The sequence below is a fragment of the Lissotriton vulgaris genome, chromosome 3_1 (assembly GCF_964263255.1).
Source record: "Lissotriton vulgaris chromosome 3_1, aLisVul1.2, whole genome shotgun sequence".
Lineage (NCBI taxonomy): Eukaryota > Metazoa > Chordata > Amphibia > Caudata > Salamandridae > Lissotriton > Lissotriton vulgaris.
In genome coordinates, this window is record NC_141689.1 from 1,425,108,235 (window position 1) to 1,425,128,861 (window position 20,627).

The 20,627-nt window shown below is 45.2% G+C and overlaps 1 protein-coding gene across 9 annotated transcripts in view; it reads right to left on the bottom strand.

Moving 5' to 3' along the window:
• The window catches only part of YTHDC1 (YTH N6-methyladenosine RNA binding protein C1), a 143,710-nt gene that overhangs the window by 89,172 nt on the left and 33,911 nt on the right, over positions 1–20,627 (bottom strand). For all 9 annotated transcript variants that reach the window (XR_015309356.1, XM_086961910.1, XM_086961909.1 and 6 more), the window contains 2 exons: positions 10,941–11,025; positions 363–529 (listed from right to left, as the gene is read on the bottom strand). Coding sequence is in view for 8 of the 9 variants with exons in the window: in XM_086961910.1 (XP_086818036.1) it covers positions 363–529; positions 10,941–11,025 (252 nt within the window). In the remaining variant the exon portion in view is untranslated. The remainder of the gene's footprint in view (positions 1–362; positions 530–10,940; positions 11,026–20,627) is intronic.

Here is a 20,627-nt window from a genome sequence, read left to right on the forward strand (position 1 = left end):
CTTTTAAACAATAAATTAACATTTTTTCTCTCTGCATGAATACACTACTCCCTAATCAAAACATGAAGCCAATCTATGGACTTTAACAATAAAATATATTAACTTCGATTTTTAAAAGCTAGTCTAAGAAATCACTCCATTCTGCGAGACCCTCATTTTTGTCTTGAGAAATAAAAGACTTATGAAGAAGGGACAGCAGGAAGACAAGTCGAAATCCTCAATAAAGCCACAAACTGGTCCATGCAGCTTGATGTGAGGATTTTTTCATGCTCTTCGTCATCGCAGGAAAATGGTGATTCGTACTCTTCCATCATGTTATTCCGATACATGCGCTTACTATCAGTCCAAAGAACGTTTCTAACCTTCCCACGTCCCGCACTGGTTCTCGACGTGAAGGACGGCCTCTTGTTCGTGGCTGAGAGTTAGCTCTTCTTTTATGACGTAATTTATTAATGACCGGATACAAGTCAATACTTTCATCGGGAGGGAAAAGAAGGCAAAGCTGGGTTCCACATGCATTTTCAATTTCCTAAAACAGTCAATGAAAATGTAGATTAAAAAAATGGATGCTACTCAATTAAAACCATCTACAAATATTGAAATATCAACTCACGGAGAGTGTCTTTGAATAATTTTACGAAACTGAGGTTAGCAATGCAAACAGAATTGCATAATTCTAAGTCTGAACATGTAGATATTTCACAAGTTAAAAAGGGCATACTGTGTACAAACCATTAACCAAAAACAAGGTTTAAGTCTTATACCAGCTGATACTTTTGATGATTTTAACTGCATTCAAACTTTGGGAGGACAGCCTTACTCCACACCAGACATTGGCAAAACCAAATGATCGAGTTTTTGTTTAAAATAGAAGTGCTTTTTCACAAATATCAATTGTGTATGTATGGTGGGGAGTAATAATGACTAGGTGAATGTGAGAATGAGTCAAAGGTAGACAAATGGGCAACCGAGCACACAAATACAGGGACATACCTGCCTATAATCCTGAGCTCAAATAAGTGAATTCACAATGCTGGTTAAAGAATTTATTTCCAAACTACTCCGGCAAATTTTCAGCTTTCACAATAAGTACAGAGAAACTGAAACACAGTCTGTTAAATTTGTTACACGAACTACCTTCACTATTGCCCAACTATAAAATACTAATTCCATGCACGAACACCGCTTCAGGTCACTGATCCTGAAACTGCAAAGAAAGTGTGGTAGGAAATTAATTTGGCTGACCAAATACTATACTGTATTAAAACAATACTTTAACCAATTAGCATAACGACTGCAATGACATTAAATGTAGCAGCAAGGAAGGAAAGCAGTATAGTATGGAAGAAAGCTTAGAGAGAAATCACAGAAATGTGTGTGCCCCATTAAGAGATCTGGTAAACTGTGATCTAGTTATGTGTAAGGACATGAAAGCTCCTATCACATGACAAGATACATACACAATGGAAACTGCTGTAACTATCATAAACAGAGGAGCTAATGACACGTGAAAAACTGATACGGCCTGCTACCTCCTGGATACACAAATGTAATAGATTACAGCTCTGGTCAATTTACAGATTACAGCTCTGGTCAATTTATACAATCAATTAAATATACTAAAAGTTCAAGAAAGAGTTTCATGGATATCCTCAGTATGAAGTGTGCAGTTACTCGTACAGTGTAGGAGGACATAACCACCGTTAAAGCATTAGCTTTCAGCAGAGCTGGAACAAGTTTCAGACTGAGGGTGCTGCTATCAATGTTACATCACTGAAGTAAGTGGGATTGTGAAAAACAGGCATCACATCAAGAGTAGCAAATGAGCCACAAACATTTAGGAGGAGAAAAGTAAACATGTAATATTTAGCGTGGTGTGGAGGCACACTAAGTTACGGAGGCCATATTGTTCACTGGAACGGCTACTAAATTTGCATAGGTATGCAATTTCACTGCTAAAATGATATAGCCCACAAATGTGTAGAAATTTAGATTTGGCAATATTTATCCTTCGAGCCTCACTAAGTGTCTTGATTTGTTTTGATCCGATAAAAAGGAATAGTTTCTGTCATGTAACTCCAGTTCTGTAGTAGGGGTATCTCTGTTATAGTCATAATCTAATGAATAGTCCCGCCCATGTGCGTGGACCCCGGAGCAATAAAAAATAATCTCTTAAAATGTCGAAAAAATGCAGAACTGCACAGACACTTAAGAGAGAATTTAAAGACATATAATGCAGCCTATAACCAGGCTACACTGTCCAGTACTTCAACTAGAAATTCCACCAAAAATCCACAAACAGCAAAGCCTGTCCAGATTTCCGTTGCCTTCAGCAAAAACCCTCTGGAATGATAGAGAGGAAGACATGGACAGACAAGCCCCATAGGCTGCCATTATGTGGCTCAAAACAGGATACTGTGCCTTTAAGAGAACTTTCCAGAACTTCACAGTATCCCAGAATGCACTGCAGGTCCCTTTTACTTTCAGTTCTTTTTGAAGGCGTAACACGCCAGACCTGTAGCATTCCGTACATGAATCTCTCTCCACCGGGGAGGAGGGCGGGCGCTTATGACTATAACAGAGATACCCCTACTATAGAACTGGAGTTACAGGACAGAAACTACTCATTCTGTAGTAGGGGATCTCTGTGTATAGTCATAATCTAGTGAATAGAATGGCAAGCCCATCCCCACACCAAAGCGGCGGTGGAGAAAAGAAATCAACACTACTATTGTGCGAACAGATTTCGCAGCGAAGCCTCCCCAACCTGAGCGTCTGCCCTGGCATCAGTGTCCAGGCAGTAATGCTTAGCAAAGGTATGAACCGACTTCCAAGTGGCGGCCTTGCAAATTTCTGCAATCGGCACATTACGGAGCAAGGCTGTCGTGGCAGCTTTGCCCCTGGTGGAATGAGCCTTAATGCTTACCTCCTAAGGTCTTATTAGCTTTCTGGTAACACAGTTGTATGCAGGACACAATCCACCTACAGATGGACTGCTTAGAGGTCGCAAGACCCGTCCTGACCGATCCATAATTGATAAACAATTGGTCTGACCTACGAATACCTTTGGTCTTATCCAGATAACATTTCAACACCCTCCTAACATCCAGGGAATGTAAAGACCTTTCCGCTGGAGATGAAGGGTTCTGAAAAAACGTAGGCAAAGTTATAGTCTGGTTGACATGAAAATCAGAAATAACCTTGGGAAGAAATTTAGGGTGAGTACGCATAACAACCTTAGCAGCATGAAATACAGTATAAGGTTCTTGGCAACACAACGCCTGAATTTCACTCACCCTGCGGGCCGATGTAATGGCCACGAGGAACGCCGCCTTCCAGGACAGGTGCTGCAACGAAGCCTTATGAATGGGTTCAAAAGGCTCCTTCATCAATCTGGGCAGCACCACATTCAATTCCCATGAAGGCGAAGGAAGCCTGACCGGAGGGAACACTTTCTTCAAGCCTTCCAAAAAATCTTTTATCACAGGGATCTGGAAGATGGAAGTCTGTAAAGGGCTTTTCCTGTAGGCAGTCAATGCAGCGAGAGGAACCTTAATGGAATGAACATTAAGGCCAGACCCCGCCAAATGTAGAAGATAAGGAAGGATGACATCTTCCTTGCACGTCGTAGGGTGAAAGTTCTTGGACACACACCAGACACAAAACCTCTTCCACTTGTAAGCATAAGATGTCCGGGTGGAAGGTCGCTTAGACTCCTTCAGTATGTCTATGCAATCTTCAGGCAGATTCAAATGGCCACTCAGGAGCCATGCCGCCAAACTCAAGGACGAGAGGTTGGGGTGCAACATCTGCCCTCCGAACTTCGTGAGAAGATCCGGCCTGCATGGCAGCCGTATGTCCGGAAGGAGAGACCGGTGTAGAAGGTCCGTGAACCACCACTGCCTGGGCCATTCCGGGGCAATCAGGATCATCCGTGCCCTGGACCGGGACAGCTTGATGAGCACCGCTGGAATCGGGGGAATGGGCGGAAAAGCGTAAACAAAGCTATTCGACCAGTTGATCCAGAGTGCATTCCCCAGCGTCCCTTGCTGGTAGTACCTGGAGGCGAAGTCTCGGCATTTGCTGTTTTCGGCAGTGGCGAACAGATCTACGTCTGGAGTCCCCCACCTTTCGAAGACTTCTCCTAGTACGTCGTCGTTTATGACCCATTCGTGGTTTTCCTGAATCAGTCTGCTCAGTGCGTCTGCCTGAACATTCTGTACACCTGGTAGATGGGTAGCCGTTATCGTCAATCCTCTGGCCAGAAGCCAGTGCCAGATAGTCTGCGCCTCCCGAGACAGGGTGCGCGATCTCGACCCCCCTCTGCTTGTTGAGGTAATACATCGCGGTCGTATTGTCCGTCTGTACAAGCAGAGAGTTGGTCTGGAAGGACGGATGAAAGGCCGTCAGCGCCAAGCGAACAGCTCTGAGTTCCAGGAAATTGGGGTGGAGATGTTATGCAAGGTCACAAAGTAATTCCAACAGCTTATGTATATTTGTAAATTGGTGTACAGTATTGAGTGGTGTGTGTGTTTAATAAATGTACTCTTACTTTTAGAAAACAAAGTACAGACTGGACTATCAATTTTTGAGTGTTATTTTTGGCACACCTGCAAATGGCGATTACTAGCCCACACCACCTCCCTTGAGTAAGCCTCAGACTGCTCTGCAACGCTACCCTCTGAGAGTCAGGCGCTGCCCTAGGGTGTTTGGTTCCCAGTGAAGGACAAATGTGTCATGTTATTTGTGCAGGCCTCACAGATGCTGCCTCGTTTTCCAATATTAAAATATTAGCACGCAAGTAATGGCAGCCTGGTTGGGGAGTGCAGGCGGGGAGGGAAGCCTGTGGGAGGGAAGCCAAATGGTAGGATTCCATTGTTCGATACAGTTTCGAAGCATAGCACCAGAACAAGCAGCAATAGAGAGGTGGTGGGGGCAGGGTGAAGAGTTAAGGGGTAGGGAGAGACGGCACGGGCTGGTGGGAGGAGAAATGTGAGTGAGTCACTGCCTGGCGGCCTTGAAAAGTGAAGTGAATAATTAGGGGAGGAGAAATGCCAGAGGCCGGCCGAGCGCACGCTGGGGGAGCCTTATGAAGTCATGCGAGGCTTAGACAACAAGGCAGGAGGCAGGCAGAAGGCTTGGGCATGTGCTCGTGCATGAGCAATACAAAATAGTAATACACCAAAAAGTAGCTGAACAAAACAGAATGCCCATGACAGAACACACAACGAGTACACTAACAACATAAAAAATCACAATGGAGTGGAGCGAGATCTCTGCGTGGAATTCGGGGAAGCCCCCACTTGAGATTGTAACACAGCCCTGTGCGGTTTCCATGTTTGCAGTACATTTCCAGCAATGAAGGACTCTGTATAAACGCTGCATGTTTGGCTGCTGCTCTTTAGCCACGCCCATGTCCCGCCAGCCTCTAAGGTGCCGACCATAACAATGGAGTGGAGCGAGATCTCTGCGTGGAATACGGGGAATCCCCCACTTGAGATTGTAACACAGCCCTGTGCGGTTTCCATGTTTGCAGTACATTTCCAGCAATAAAGGACTCTGTATAAACGCTGCGTGTTTGGCTGCCGCTCTTTAGCCACGCCCATGTTCCGCCAGCCTCTAAGGTGCCGACCGGGAGAGGATATGGCACATGGGCCTGAGCTTCCGGCTTTGGAATTGAGAAGCTGCTTTTGGAAACTCCATTGAACGTCCTGTGATTCTGCGCAAGTCACTTGCTCTCCCCGTGCCTACAAAAATGAACGTGTCCTTGTGTGATGTAACTGTTGCTCTATAAAGCGCTCAAATGCCTTTGGGTTGGGTTCGGGCTATGAACGTGTCCTTGTGTGATGTAACTGTTGCTCTATAAAGCGCTCCAATGCCTTTGGGTCGGGTTCGGGCTATGAGTGGAAGAGGGGAAGTGAGTAAACCTGTAAGCCTGTGGGAGGGAAGCCTGTGAGAGGCTGATGCCTTTGATGTGAGACCAAGGGGGAGTAGAAATGCGAGTCACGGCCTGCGGCCGTGAAAAGTAAAGTGAATAATTAGGGGAGGAGAACTGGCAGAGGCCGGCCGAGCGCACGCTGGGGAAGCCTGTGGGAGGGAGGCTGATGCCTTTCATGTGGTGAAATGCGCGTGCTTGTGGTCACGTGATTCACGTGAACTGTTGGAAATCCGCTTTTGGGGAGCCTTGGGTTTAAGTCTTGGTTTGACGGCATTATACTCGCATATTCATTCCTGCGGAATGGAATAGGCGAGACCTAAAAAGGGTCCCCAACAGGGCCCGGTACTTTCCCTCCCTTGGAGGCCTTCAAGGCATTGATGACCTCCAGATGTGTAAAAGTTGAGTTGATGGGATAGGTTTGGTCTTCACAATTGGGCCCCCCCCCCCCATATTATCAGGTTGCTCAAAATTGATATTTAGTGGGGTCCCGAATACTCCAGAAAAATTATTCATCCAAGTTTTAGCATCGATTGCTACTTCTATTTTTGGGGCGACATCATTTACGTTTGTAAGGAAGGGGGATTTAACCACCCTCCAAAAGGTGGTACTGTCATTTATGGTACAGTTCATGTGCAGTTGGTCCCATAGTTCATTTTTTAAATCCGTTTAGCGCCTTTTTAGGGCAGCATTATAATCCTTTCTTAGCCTAACTATTTCCTCTTTTGGACGATGAGGTTTATGGAGTGCAGATTTTAATTTAGTATAAGCTTTTGTGCGCGCCGTATTAAACCACCCTTTTTTGGAGTTACCTTTATCATTTATTTTGCAGAATAATTCCTCTTGTACGATCTTAGTTATATTTATATAACTTGACAGTATGTTCACGTAGGAGGAATCCGGATTGAGTCATATTTCAATTAAGGGCAGTGCTCGTTTGACCACATTCGCTGTTGTAATGGGTGGGTCAATTTTTGCTCCACTTTATTGTGAAGCCATTTCATCTATCTAATGTCAAAGTCTGTTTCAGAAGACTTAGTGAATTAGGCTTCTCTGGGGCGTTTGGGAGTAAGAGAGAAAAACTATTAGGAAAATGATCGCTTACAGGATTATTAATTGTAGCGAAATTTAGAATGTTGGGACCCAGAGCCTGAGAGACAAGTATAAAATCAATTATGCTGGAATAACCCCTTCCGTTAAAGGTAGAAGAAAATGGGACTGGGGGGCTAATAATTCATTGGCAAAGCCCATCTCCATAACAGTAAGTATTTCAATCATGCGGCTGCCAGTATTGGTATGGGAGAAGTGTTATATTATTCCCACCCTCATCCTGGATTCCGCACTTTTTACTGTTGTTTTTACAGAGCAATATATTAAAATTCTCCGCCCCATATCAAGTTAAACGTAATATTTGAATAATTATTCCGCAAGTCTTGAAGATAAGAAAAAATATTATTTAAAATAGGAATTACATCTATTGAATTAAGATTATTGTAAAAATTTACCAGGAAATAAGTCAGTGTCTTGCCTACAGTTATCTTGAGAATTTGATAGTTAGTCTCTCGTCTCAAGATGACTATTTTCTCAGGTATAATGTTATTTAAAATATAAATAGTTAGACCCCCCTTTTGGCCTTCCTGAAACAGAAGGGAGGGCTTTCCAGAAATAGGTCCTGCATCCCTCAAGATGTAATGGAGTACAGGACCAAGTCTCTTGAAGGCATACAATATCGTGATTCCTCACCTCTTCTAGCCAGGAGTCAATTGTCAATTTGGATCGCAGCCCTGCAACGTTCCAAAAGGCAATATCAAGAGTTGTGGTTTTTAGTGTGGATTGGGCACCCAGAGATTGAGAAAATTGCTGTGAGATAACTTTGGGTATTGTCGCTTTTGGTTCGCTATCTGCGACATTTGACTGAAACCCTGCATTAACCGAGACTATTGGCACAGCAGGCAATGGCTGGATTTGCTCCGTTAGATTAGCTGCATTCAGGACATCACAGGGGTACACTAAAGCGTTAGTTAACAGGTGGGTCGAAGACTGATTAGTATGACCGAGTGAGATGCCCTCGTTCGGTTTAGGGGCAACTTCCAGTCATTCGTTATCATCCAAACCTGAAAGGACATTAAACCGGTTGTATAAAGGAGTGGGCTGAAATTGGTTTTCGTGGGTGGGTGGATTGAATGGGTTTCTCCATGTAAGGGTTCTTGGATAATGTTTGAGGAGGATAGAAATAACCTAGCGGCATGATATTGATCCAGGCAGGATCGATAAAATGGTTTGCACCTTTCCTCAGAATTTCATTTACAAGTAATGGTGATGCAAAGGTCATTACAATGCAATCTCCTGTCAGCGTTTTTTCCCTAGAACCCACCCATTGAACACTCCTAATCATCTTAAACTCTTGAAATAAATTTCTATTCATGTCCACCCTTGTACTTAACCAATGTAAAGATTTATTTTTTAATCACAACCATGATTCCTCTACTGTATTGTGATTTTTTGGTACATTGCCCAATACGATTACGTAGGTCGTGGCTTCTGGTGGGAGATCCAAATGACAAATCGGTAGAAAATGAACTTCTCAGGGGTGGTGTATTTAGATAGGATTGCTGATGCATGTTAAGAGTGGCAATTGGATGCGAATGAGATGTCTTATTGTGTATGGTTGTTGGCCATCTATTCTGATCCAATATGTTAGTTGTTAGGAGGTTATGAGCCCATTTGTCTTTATTTGCATTGGCTCTACTTCCGTTATTATCACTATTATCTGTGTTATTTGTTGGATCCCAAGTTGCAATTACCGAGGTTGGTGGAGGGTTTGAATTTACCACAAATGTACTAGTCTGAGTGGCGGTTTTATCATGGTCCTTTAAATTTTGCAGAGTTTGGGGCGCTTCTGCTACTTGTTGTATTGGATTGGTGCCAAGGAGATCTATATTCGCCATTCTTGACGAGAGCTGACCTAACCTTACCCGAACGTAGAGATCCAGTTGTTCTATTAGGGATACCAAATTTCTTACATCTGTTTGGATTGCTGGGCTGGTGTTAGACGTGCCCTTTTGGGTAGGTTGCGGCCTTTGCTGCCCTGGTCGTTTTTTCCCCTGCATAGTGCTTTAATGATTTTTTCCCATTTGGCTGAGGGTGTATTTGAATTTGAGGTAAATCTTTTTTCCTTAGGGGTACTTGGGTTTCACATTGGTAGGGATTATTTGACTTCTTTTGTGGTGGTTGGATTGGATAATCACTTACGACTATCTCATTGTGAGTTAATTGGATACAGCCGTTATGCGAGTCTTCCACCAGATTCCCCGGAATTAGTACATCTTTTTCTTTTAGTGGCGCGGAATCAAGGCTTAGCCTAGAAGAGGTCCCTTCTATTGATTCCTCAACTGATAGTATCTGTTTGTCCAAGACACCTACGGCTCCTGTCAGATAGGTCAGTAGGGTTTGCTGCGAGTCAGAAATCAACTTTTTGCCCCATGGGCATTTGGGACTGATTCATTATTCTTTTCCCCATGATGTGGGTCACAAATTATCCAAAATTCTACAGTTAGAGCTGTTGGTGAAAACTAAACTGAGACTTTTTGTTAAGTAAGGAGAAAACACACTAATCTAGACAGTCTAGGGGATTGAAAGCGAAAAAAAAAACAAGAGGGAGGGCCCGGCCCAGCCACAGCCGGTCAGTGACGGGCCCGCCTTTGGCCCCGGCTTCGCCCGGGCGAGCCCGCGCGCGTCCCGATGAGTGGGAGCCCGCATTCAATTTAAAGTTGTGCACCTCTCGCGAGACCACGCTGCCCTCTGGATGGTGTAGTTGGGAAAGCGTGCGGTCCGCGGGTCACAGGAGGCGCGACGAGCAGGCACCCCCTCAAAAGGACAAACAGGCCCCCAGGAGTGGCGAAAATAAGGAGCAGCAACGCAGGTAGAGGCGGTGGCAAAGTCACAGGTCTGAGTTTTCACTGTAAGTGTCCTGCTGCGCGGGAGCCCGCATTCAATTTAAAGGTCCCGGGGGGGCAGGGCAACTGCTGCGCACCTCTCGCGAGACCTCTCTGCACTCAAAAACCTTTTCAGATTTCAAGTTTGTTCCCCCTACAAAACTGCTCCTTGATCTTGTGAAGAACTTCACTAGAAAGGTCCAAATGGTTGATTGCTAAATAGTTTCCCTTTTGTAAGCAGATTACACACTCTACAGTGCTCCTCGTGCACTTTTTGTAAGTGTGCTTGGATAGAGTGATCTTGCATCACAAGCTCTATAAGTTGTTCTACAACTCTTTTCAGGACCATACTTCCAAATTCTGGAATGTCACCTGGGGTCCTCAACTCGGTTTATATTTGGTATGTCTGCCTAAAGAATGGTCACTTGAAAAGCTTGATATATAGCCGCAGCATTTGTTGGAAAATGTTTTTTTTTCACACTTGCCACGTGGTTCTTCAACGCAGGATATATGGCTTTCTCATGACATTTTATACCATTTTAGTACTTTCTCCGGTCTCATTTATTCTCTCTCATTGACCAGGGCAGTGCTAAAATAGTGGCCAGCTCTGGCAAATGATTGTGTCGCCCCTCTCAAGCATCTACTAACTGCCTATATAGCATGACGTAAGTCAGAAAAATATTGCCAAAGCCAGTCAAGTAATGATTTCACAAATGTACTACGTCGGGGCAGCCTCAATAGATGGGCTGAATTTATCAATGACTTTTTTTCATCAACTTTCATGTCTTCTTTTGCTTTGGTTAATGTTCCATTCCACCTTACTCTCCTTATAGTTAGATCTTTTTTGAAAATAGCTAATCAACTTATGCAAAGGTTTGTGCATACATTTAATTGCTGTATTGGAAATCTTCAGCACAGTAGATTAAAATACACTGAGACTGCTAGCTTTAAATTTAGCTAGAGAGTAGGTAAACATCTAATGTTTTGATCACATGTAATTTCATTGTCAATTTTCTATTTAAAAGATTTGTTGAAGTGCCCCAGATAACTGGTAATACAAACAAACTCACCTGACCATCACGTCCTATCTTCACTGGTTTATTCTCATTCCAAGGATTGCTAAGGTGAGATGATTTGGTGAAGGGTAATTCTCGCCTAAGTAGCAGTAAACATAAAAGGTTAGCGTGGTTACTCTAACAGGTTTGATTATTTGTTCTGTTGAGCATGATTTTGGTTATAATGATTTTCAATTACGAACGTACCAAATTCAGAAACTAGGTTAATAATGAAAAGCACAAGCGTAACTTCCTTAACCTGGTTATCTGTTTTATTTCTCTTGATTGGTCTTGTCTGTATAGTTTAAGTGTTTTTTCGTTAGCTGCTATAATTCCCTTTTATTTGCAACTGAGCAACTCGTGTTACATCTGCCTGATGTTTTGTGGTCACTATCAACAGCAACATCTCTTCCTGTAGATCGTAGTGCGCATGGGCATCAACTTCATCTTCAGATTGTTTTTCGCCATTGGGGAAATAATGGAGTTGTAGGAGTACAGAAAAAGATATCCATGTCTTGTGTACCTATTTAAGATATTACTGTAACAGATATAGGTAGCCGGGGAGGCGGGTGGGCGTGTGTGGCTCTGCAGCCTTACATGCCAAGAACAGGTACATTCTGGTAAGTAGCGTTTTCCGTTCGAGGCTGCAGACCACACACTAGTGCATTGATTGCATAGCAGTTTTCTCCCTTAGCAGCGACCACCAGTATCTGCTGCAGTAGTTTGGAATAATGTCTTAAGTACAGCCTGGCCCACACTAGGTTGTTGTTTTGCTTGCACAACTACACAGTAGTGTTTTGTAAATGTGTGCAATGTAGACCATGTAGCTGCTTTACAGATATCATCTAGGGGTATATTTCCTAGGAATGCCATAGATGCCCCTATTTCACGGGTGGAATGAGCCCTAGGGGGAATGAATAGAGTGCGTTTTGCTTTTTGGTAACACATTTAACACCTTGACTGCTAAGGCAATTCCCGCTGGGTGCTGAGCTCATATGAATACCATTGTTTCATGACGAGCTCAGCTCGTCATAAGCACATGACCAGTGTACTGCATGACGAGCTGAGCTCGTCATGAGCAGCGAAGGGGTTAAATGCATTCAACGATCCACCTTGCAATCCCAGATTATGAAATTGAATTACCTTTATGTAGAGGAGAAAAAGGACACAAACAATTGTTTTGTTTTACGAAATGGCTTTGTCCTATCAATGTAGTAGAGGAGCGCTCTTTTTAATCAAATGTATGAAGAGCTCTTTCCACAACTGTTTGTGGTTGAGAAAAGAACACTGGCAACTCAATAGATTGGTTAAGGTGGAACAGTGAAATTACTTTTGGAAGGAATTTCGGATTTGTTTTAAGAACCACTTTGTTGTGATGGAGCTGTATGAATGGTTCTTGAATTGTTAATGCCTGGATCTATATTACTCTTCTGAGTGAGGTAATCACAACTAAAAAAGCAAGTTTCCATGTAAGGAACTGTAATTCACACTTATACAATGGTTCAAATGGAGGACCCATAGGTCTAGTGAGACAATATTTGAAATCCATACCAGGAAGGGTGGTATTCTGGGAGGAATTATTATTTTGTGTCTTTCCATATAAGCTTTGTTTGGCAGGTACTCTAAATAATGACAAATGTCTGTTTTGAAGGTAGGCTGCTATATAGCAGCAAGATGTAACCTGATTGAGGAGTACGCTAAACACACCTCGCCCACAAATTCGCTCATCCATCGAATGCCACCCCACTCACTATTACCGTAGAACCCTCCACTAACGCTAGCATATCCCACCCCCCCCATCCCCAGCTCGCCATCCAGCTCCCTACTCAACAACCCGCCCACGGCCCTCATCTCCAACGCTAGCCCCATTCCTCCGCTGGACTTGATCTTAACCACCCTCCTACAGTTCAAAGACGAGCTCCACACCATCAAAGAACTTCTCCTCACACCCCCCAGACAACCCCGACCTACAACCACCACTTCCGTATCCAACAAACGCCACACCTTCCCCACAGGCCCTCGCATTCAACTCTCTCCGCGTTGGCCCACTATCCCCGCTTGCAACAACACCCACCGCCCCCGCTGCGCTCTCAACTCCTTGTCGGACCACGACTTGGACACCTTCCTCCGCTTTTTTGGCCCAGGTCCGGTAAAACACACAACGTCCACACAACTCCCCATACCCACAATTCTCACAAATCCCATTAGGCACCCAACTCTAAGTAACAGAAGCTCCGTCCCCAACAATCTCAGAAAAATCCCCCTCTCTCTAGAACACTCGTCCACCCTTCTCACCCCCAGACTCAAATGCATCCTACTCAACTGCAGATCGGCCCAGAGGCACTCCTCCGACATTGCAGATCTCGTCACATCAATGGATCTTGACCTAACCATTTTGACTGAAACGTGGCTAACTGAAGCTTCTACACCTATTCAGGGGTGGGGAATTCCTATCTCCCGACGCCCGAGACATCTAGATGTCTAAGGAGGGCAAGAGGTTTTAATTTGTATTTTGTCCAAAGGACAAGTAGACATTCTTATCTGTAATCCGATACCCTGCCTTTCAACCCGATTTGTCACAGCCATGTTAATAAGTAGCTCTGAGCAGTTTATTGGCAGTGTAAGGGTCAATTCAAAAGCTGGGGCCTGCACTTTAATTTCCCCAGCACAGAAGAACAACATGATAAAGTAGAACTCAATGTTGCAGCCAGCTCCAAAGTCTCATATGGCTCCCTGGCCCCCCCTGTTCCTTTTATTTTCTTTGAGCATGAGACAAACATCGTGCTTCTGCAGCCTCAGAACACTCACAGCACTGGCATGTAAGAGGCTGCTTTATCTGCCTCTTGGCCCCTTGCTCTGACCTGAACTGTATGACCCCTGCCTTTTAATCTCTGCTCCACTCTTGGGCCTCATACAGCGCTTGTGCACACCCTTCTTTTCAATTTGCTTTTCCTGTACACTTCCTACTTTGCTTTTCCTGTACACCTTATGTTTCACCCGGTGCCTAAACCTGCTAATCCCACCCCACCACCCTCCACCGCCCTCTCTGACAGCGCTTACCCGCTCCCCATGGCCTCTCATAACTTACGTCATCCAGGGCCTACATTAAAGCTCATACGTTTCTCCAGGAGGCTTTCATGCAGGCCTAAGGCCACCCCCATTTCTATCCTTGCACTAGGCCCTCATCTCACTTTGTGCATGCAACAGGGGCATTTTGAACACACTGCCGTAGCAACTACAGCAGCTATGGAGTTCTTGATGGGCCTCTTCAGTCTGCAGGTCCGCACACAAAACCCCATAATGGATTTAAAAGGGGTGGGTGGGTGGGTGACTGGGTGAGTGAGTGATAGGGTGGATGAATAGATGCATGGATGAATGAGTGAAAGGGTGGATGGATAAATAGATGCATGGATGAATGAGTGAGAGGGTGGATGGATAGGTGCATGAGTGGAGTGAAAGGGTGGATGGATAGATGCATGGATGAATGAGTGAAATGATGGATATAAGGATGGATGCGTGAAAGAATGGATGGATAAGTGCAAGGGTGAATGAAGGGATGGATGAGTGAATGGATGGGGTGAAAGTGGATGGCTGAATGAAAGGGTGGATTAATGGGTGAGAGATAGAGTACATGAATGGATGGCTGGGTGGATGGATGGTTGGGTAGATGAATTAGTGGGTGGGTAGGTGGCTGAGTGGAAGGGTTGATGGGTGGAAGGGTTGATGGATGGATGGGTGGATAGTTGAGTGTAAAGGTGGATGGAGGGATAATGAAAGGGTGGATGGAGGGATAATGAAAGGGTGGATGGATATATGAGCGAAACAGAAGATGGATGGGGCGAATGGATGGATGGATGAGAGGAAACAAATGGAGGAAGTAAAAGGGTGGAAGGATATAGGAGTGAAAAGGAAGATGGACGGATGAGTGAAAGGATGGATGAGGGATCAGTGAAAGGGTGGATTAATATGAGCGAAAAGGAGGATGAGTGGGGTGGAAGGATGGATGGATGAGCAAAAGGATGGATGAGCGAAAGGAAGGCAGGATGGATGAGTTTGAGCGATAGGTTTAGAGATGGAAGGATAGGTTTGAACAGTGGCTTCGTAAATGCCCCACTTTAGGAGCTACTGTAGAGATGGTGCTCTTGATGGGCCTCTTCTGTCTGCAGCCTGATAGACAAAGGCTCATAATTAATGTGAAAGGGTGGGTGTGAGTGAAAGGATGGATGGGTAGATGTGCGGGTGAAAGGATGAGTTAGTGCAAGTGTGGCTGGCTAAATGGATGGATGAATGAGTGACAGGGATGGTGGATGGACAAAAGGATGTTATAATGAAGGAAAAGGTGGATGGATGGATGGGTTACAGGTTGTATGGATTAGGGAGCGAAAGGATGGATAAGTGTAAAGGATAAATGGATGGATGAGTGGAAGGATGGATGGAAAAGTGAAAGGGATGGTGGATAGATGGATGAGCGAAAGGATGGACAGATGTCTGAAATGGTTAGGTTGGAGATGGATGGGTAGGTTTGGATATGGATGACCGGATAGACTGACGAATCAACAGATGGACAAACATATTGGTGAAAGTCTAATAGATGAAAGAATGAATGGATGACAATGTAAAGGTGAAATGCTAGATATCAGTGGGTGAAAGGATGAATGGATAGCTGCTTATATGGAAGAGGCAAAGCAATTCTAGAGAGGATTCCAATGATTTTATTCGCTTGCTTGGTGGCATAAGAGCTTTGGATCAAAGTGGGGAATATTTTAATTTTCTGGTTACTCACTTGGCCTGCTCTATGCTCCTTTCTCTACCTGGGGATTATCAGGTAGGCGTGGTGCTGTTTGCCAGCGCGTTCTTACTAGACAGTCAGTATTTGTTCTCATAAAGGCCACATTGCCATAGAAATTCCTAGCACTGAACAAAACTACTTTGTAAAAGAGCAAAATGCTGTCACACACAATGAAGCCAGCCGATAGATAGGAAGAGAAAGCATTTTAATAAAAACAAAAGGTCTTGGTTAACTCAGATTGAATTAGGGGCTCAAACGTTAAATAAAGTCACAAAAGTACACCCATGATATATGTCCTTATATTAATGCAGATTTACGTTTTTCATGAATTCGCATGAATTTCCGCAAGTAGGCCAGGAAACCGTAATCCTAGAAAATATTTGTGAATTGCATTTTAGCATGAGAAAAGATGAATGTGCCCCAGTGGTAATCTATTGAGTGTTTACAAGTTCACTTTTTCTCCAACCCCATTTTTTCCAACCCTGGAAGAAACTTTACTTCTGCCATAGTCAGCGGTAAATTTCAACCTCTCAGTATGGGAAAAGATTAGAGAAGAGCTGGTGAAAACCCCAAAAGTCAAATCCTTCTATAGTATTAGCCTGATGTTAACCAGAGAGGCTATTATCAGAGCTCTTCTATTTTTTTTTTTTTAAATATATTTTTATTGCAGAGTTATAAACCACAGGATACAATTAGTCAGCCAGTTCACTCGTGACATCCCCCCGTTCAGTAGTAAAACACAGATCGTACACAGCCATTCAGCCCGCATCCCGGAGGCCGGGCGGCATAATACTCCACTCAAGAGGAAAACATCACGGTGCACGTCCCATAGGGACCATGGTTGATATGTCGTTTTACGTATCTGCTTTTACCCCCCCACCCTCAACACTGCTCCCGTCGGCCATCCCAGTGGTAATCAGTGGTACCGCCCCTGTCGGGACCTGCCCCAGGTGCTGTATGTCTATCCTGCCTGGCCGCTCCCCCCAGCCATTCCTCACTCCACACAGTACCCCACCAACCTATTAATTCCAAGGTGCCCTGGCGGGCCACCATCCATGTGGCTTCCGACCCACCCCAAACTCCCATTAACCAACCCCCCTAAACCCCCCCCCCCCCCCCCCGGCAACTGCTAAGGTGTATGCCTCGTCCCGACAAGTTGGATGGATCCATTACAGTGCGGGTTATGATACTGTTTGTGTTCGCCCCGTGGTGTCCACCGGCCTAAGTCTCACCGTCCTCATCTTCCACCATAGAATCACGCAAGGCCTGCACCACTAACTCCCATGCACGTGCCGCATCCAATGCCTTCTCATTCCCCATCTTGACGGCCTGCTTCATCCGGAGCACACTCTCGCAGCCAGACCACCGCAGCAATTCATTCTTCCATCTACGCAGTGAGGGTCCCCCCCTGGACTTCCAATGCCACGATATTTCCCTTTGCGCCAATATCAGGCCCAGATCAATGAATTTGCTCGTCACCTTGGTGTGTTTGGTGTGCGGGAACCAGAGCAGCAGGCATGCCGCCATATCGAATTCCACCTCCCTATCAGTCACTTCGTTCAGGAGGTCCCCCACCTCCGCCCAGTAGGCCTCCAATCAGAGCTCTTCTAGAATGAGATTGCGACCATTATTTTACGGCGCACTACTTGGCACGAAATGGACAAGTGGATTTTGTTACAGGACAAGTAGATTTATGAAGCTACTTGTCCCATGGACAAGTACATATTTCATTAAATTCCACACCCCTGCTATTATGGACATACTAGTTCCCCCCCCCCCATTACCAAATCATTAGACTCGACAGGACCGGCAAGACGGGTGGGGGAATCGCATGCATTTTCAGGAGCAACCTCTCCGTTACGAAAGGCACTTCACCCTCCCTCACGTCCTGTGAACTCTTCTGTCTCGATATCTCCAGCGAGGGCAAGCCAGTATGTGCTTTACATCTTATCTATCACCCGCCTGGGGACAACCTCATCTTCACCCAACAACTCATGGACACGATCACATCCAACGCTGGTCGGCAGATCACTCAAATCTACTTGGGTGACTTTAATCTCCACTGGAACGATCAGAAAGACGCAGTGGTGAACAGTCTCAAAACCTTCCTTAACGCGCTCAACCTCACCCAAATATGTAACAGCCCAACACACGACAAAGGCTCCATACTTGATCTCATCATCGCCAATGAGAACTCTACCCAACTGGGGGCAATCCAACTTTGTGACTGGTCTGACCACCACATCATCACATTCTTCATCAATGAAAAAGTCAAACCTACCCCGGCTCAGCCCTCCAAATCCAAGATTTGGAAAAGCGACATGAAGAATCTTAACCCCAACTCCCTGCCTCCCCACCTATCCAGTCGCCTCCTTCCCCCTTCTGGTGCCTCTGATGTTCAATCACTGACTGACCACTACCTTGACTCTATGAACTCAATAATTAATGAAGCCGCCCCATTGCAACTAAAGAGAGTCTCCACCAAGATCTCGAACCCTTGGTATGACGGCAGACTCAATGAAGACAGGCGTGCTATGCGAATGGCAGAGCGCACTTGGAGATCTGATCCCTCATCGCTGCATTGCAAAACTCTTAAGAACAAGAGAAATGCCTACTTTAGGAAAATCAAGCGTGCAAAATCTGACTTCTTCAGCCTCCAGTTGGACCAAGCAAAAAACCGACCAAGAAAACTGTTCGAACTAGTCAAAATTCAAACCTAGACACAACCCTTACTATCAAACAACACAACAAACGACATCCCACACTGTGAAGACTTTTCTGCTTTCTTTAAGCAAAAGTCCGACAACATAAGATGTGACCTCCTCATTGATGTAAGCCGATACCCTAGCCACATCAAAATGTCTAACAACCAACCTACAAATAACACATCTTGGACGTCCTTCAACACCTACTCTGAAGAAGCAATACACAAACTGCTTGGCACCTTGAAGCCCTCTAATCACATCACAGACCCCCTACCTGCTAATGCTGTAAAAGACCTCACCCCCGTACTCCTCCCACTCTGGACTAAAATAATTAACAGCTCCCTACAACAAGGTTGGCACCTTGAAGCCCTCTAATCACATCACAGACCCCCTACCTGCTAATGCTGTAAAAGACCTCACCCCCGTACTCCTCCCACTCTGGACTAAAATAATTAACAGCTCCCTACAACAAGGTCTCATCCCAGACTCCCTCAAGGTGGGGTAAGTCACGCCCATACTCAAGAAACCTACAATTGACCCGTCAGACCTAAACAATTACCGACCTATCACATATATCCCCACTTAGGCCAAACTGCTGGAAAAATGTGTGCAGCTCCAACTAACAAAACACATTGACCAGTTCGACCTCCTCAACCCTCATCAATCAGGCTTCCGAGCGAAACATAGCACGGAAACGGCCATGACACACATAATTGAAGACGCCCTCCAAATCCTTGATCGCAATGATTCCTGCCTCCTCATCCTCCTGGACCTCTCCTCAGCATTTGACACGGTCAAACATGAGAACCTATTGGAGCTGCTAAACACTAGAATGGGTCTATCAGGGACTGTGCTCAAATGGTTCACTTCCTTCCTACATAACCGGTCTCAGAAGATCAAGATCAACAATGTGCTCTCCTCACCTGTGCCAGTAGATTTAGGCGTCCCACAAGGATCTTCCCTCTAACCCACGTTGTTCAACCTCGTCATGGAACCACTCACCACCTTGCTCCAAGCATCCAATGTACACTTCCATATGTATGCCGATGACACTCAACTTTACCTAAAGGTACAATCCCCGGAAGATATCAAACTTCTGAACTACACACTTAGAAACACCCAATCGTGGTTGGCCGACAATCACCTCAAACTAAATGCTCTGAAAACTGAGTTCCTTCTGATAATCACCCCCTGCGAAAATTACCACCACTCAAATCTGGCTCAATCACCCTTGCTCATTCCACCATCAGGATTCAAGCAAGCCGGGCCGAAGACGGCTGAAATGCCAGAAACCGGTCCCCGGTAGCTTGTTTCCTTCCCAGTGAAAGAATTGGCTTGGTAGTTTGGTTTGCCCTGTTCCCATGATACACTGGGCCAGGGACAGACTAATTTGCATATAGCCAGGTTCCGAGCTGGGATGGTGTAGTGAGCTAAAAAACGGTGTTGGATTAAGCCCTGATCTCTTGACTGGGTGAGAGTATTCTGCTTAATTCAGAAACTCAGTCCATCGCCACCCCCTGTTGTTTAATTATTTTGTCCACCATAAGCGTGGAAGGGTATACTCAGACATGAGTCCCTTGCTCATTGCACCATCAGGATTCAAGCAAGCCGGGCCGAAGACGGCTGAAATGCCAGAAACCGGTCCCCGGTAGCTTGTTTCCTTCCCAGTGAAAGAATTGGCTTGGTAGTTTGGTTTGCCCTGTTCCCATGATACACTGGGCCAGGGACAGACTAATTTGCATATAGCCAGGTTCTGAGCTGGGATGATCTCTTGACTGGGTGAGAGTATTCTGCTTAATTCAGAAACTCTGTCCATCACCACCCCCTGTTTAATTATTCAATCACCTAACAGCACTCAATGTCCGACCCACCATCGTGGATTCTGCGAAATCCTTAGGTATCACACTTGACGCAAAGCTCAATATGCAACAGCACATTAGCAAAGCAACGAAAGGATCTAATTTCCAAATCAACACATTGAGGAAACTTAAACCCTTCCTCCCAGTCAAAGATTTCCAAACTACTGTACAAGCCCTAGTCATCCCCCGCATAGACTATGGAATTGTGGCCCTCAGCGGACTCCCTCTAGCAACAACCGCACCCCTAAGAGCCTCCTTGAATGCTGCCGCGAGACTCATCGCTGGCGCAAGAAAACACTCTCATATATCCCCTGACTTGAAATCTCTGAAATGGCTTTCCTTTGAAGCC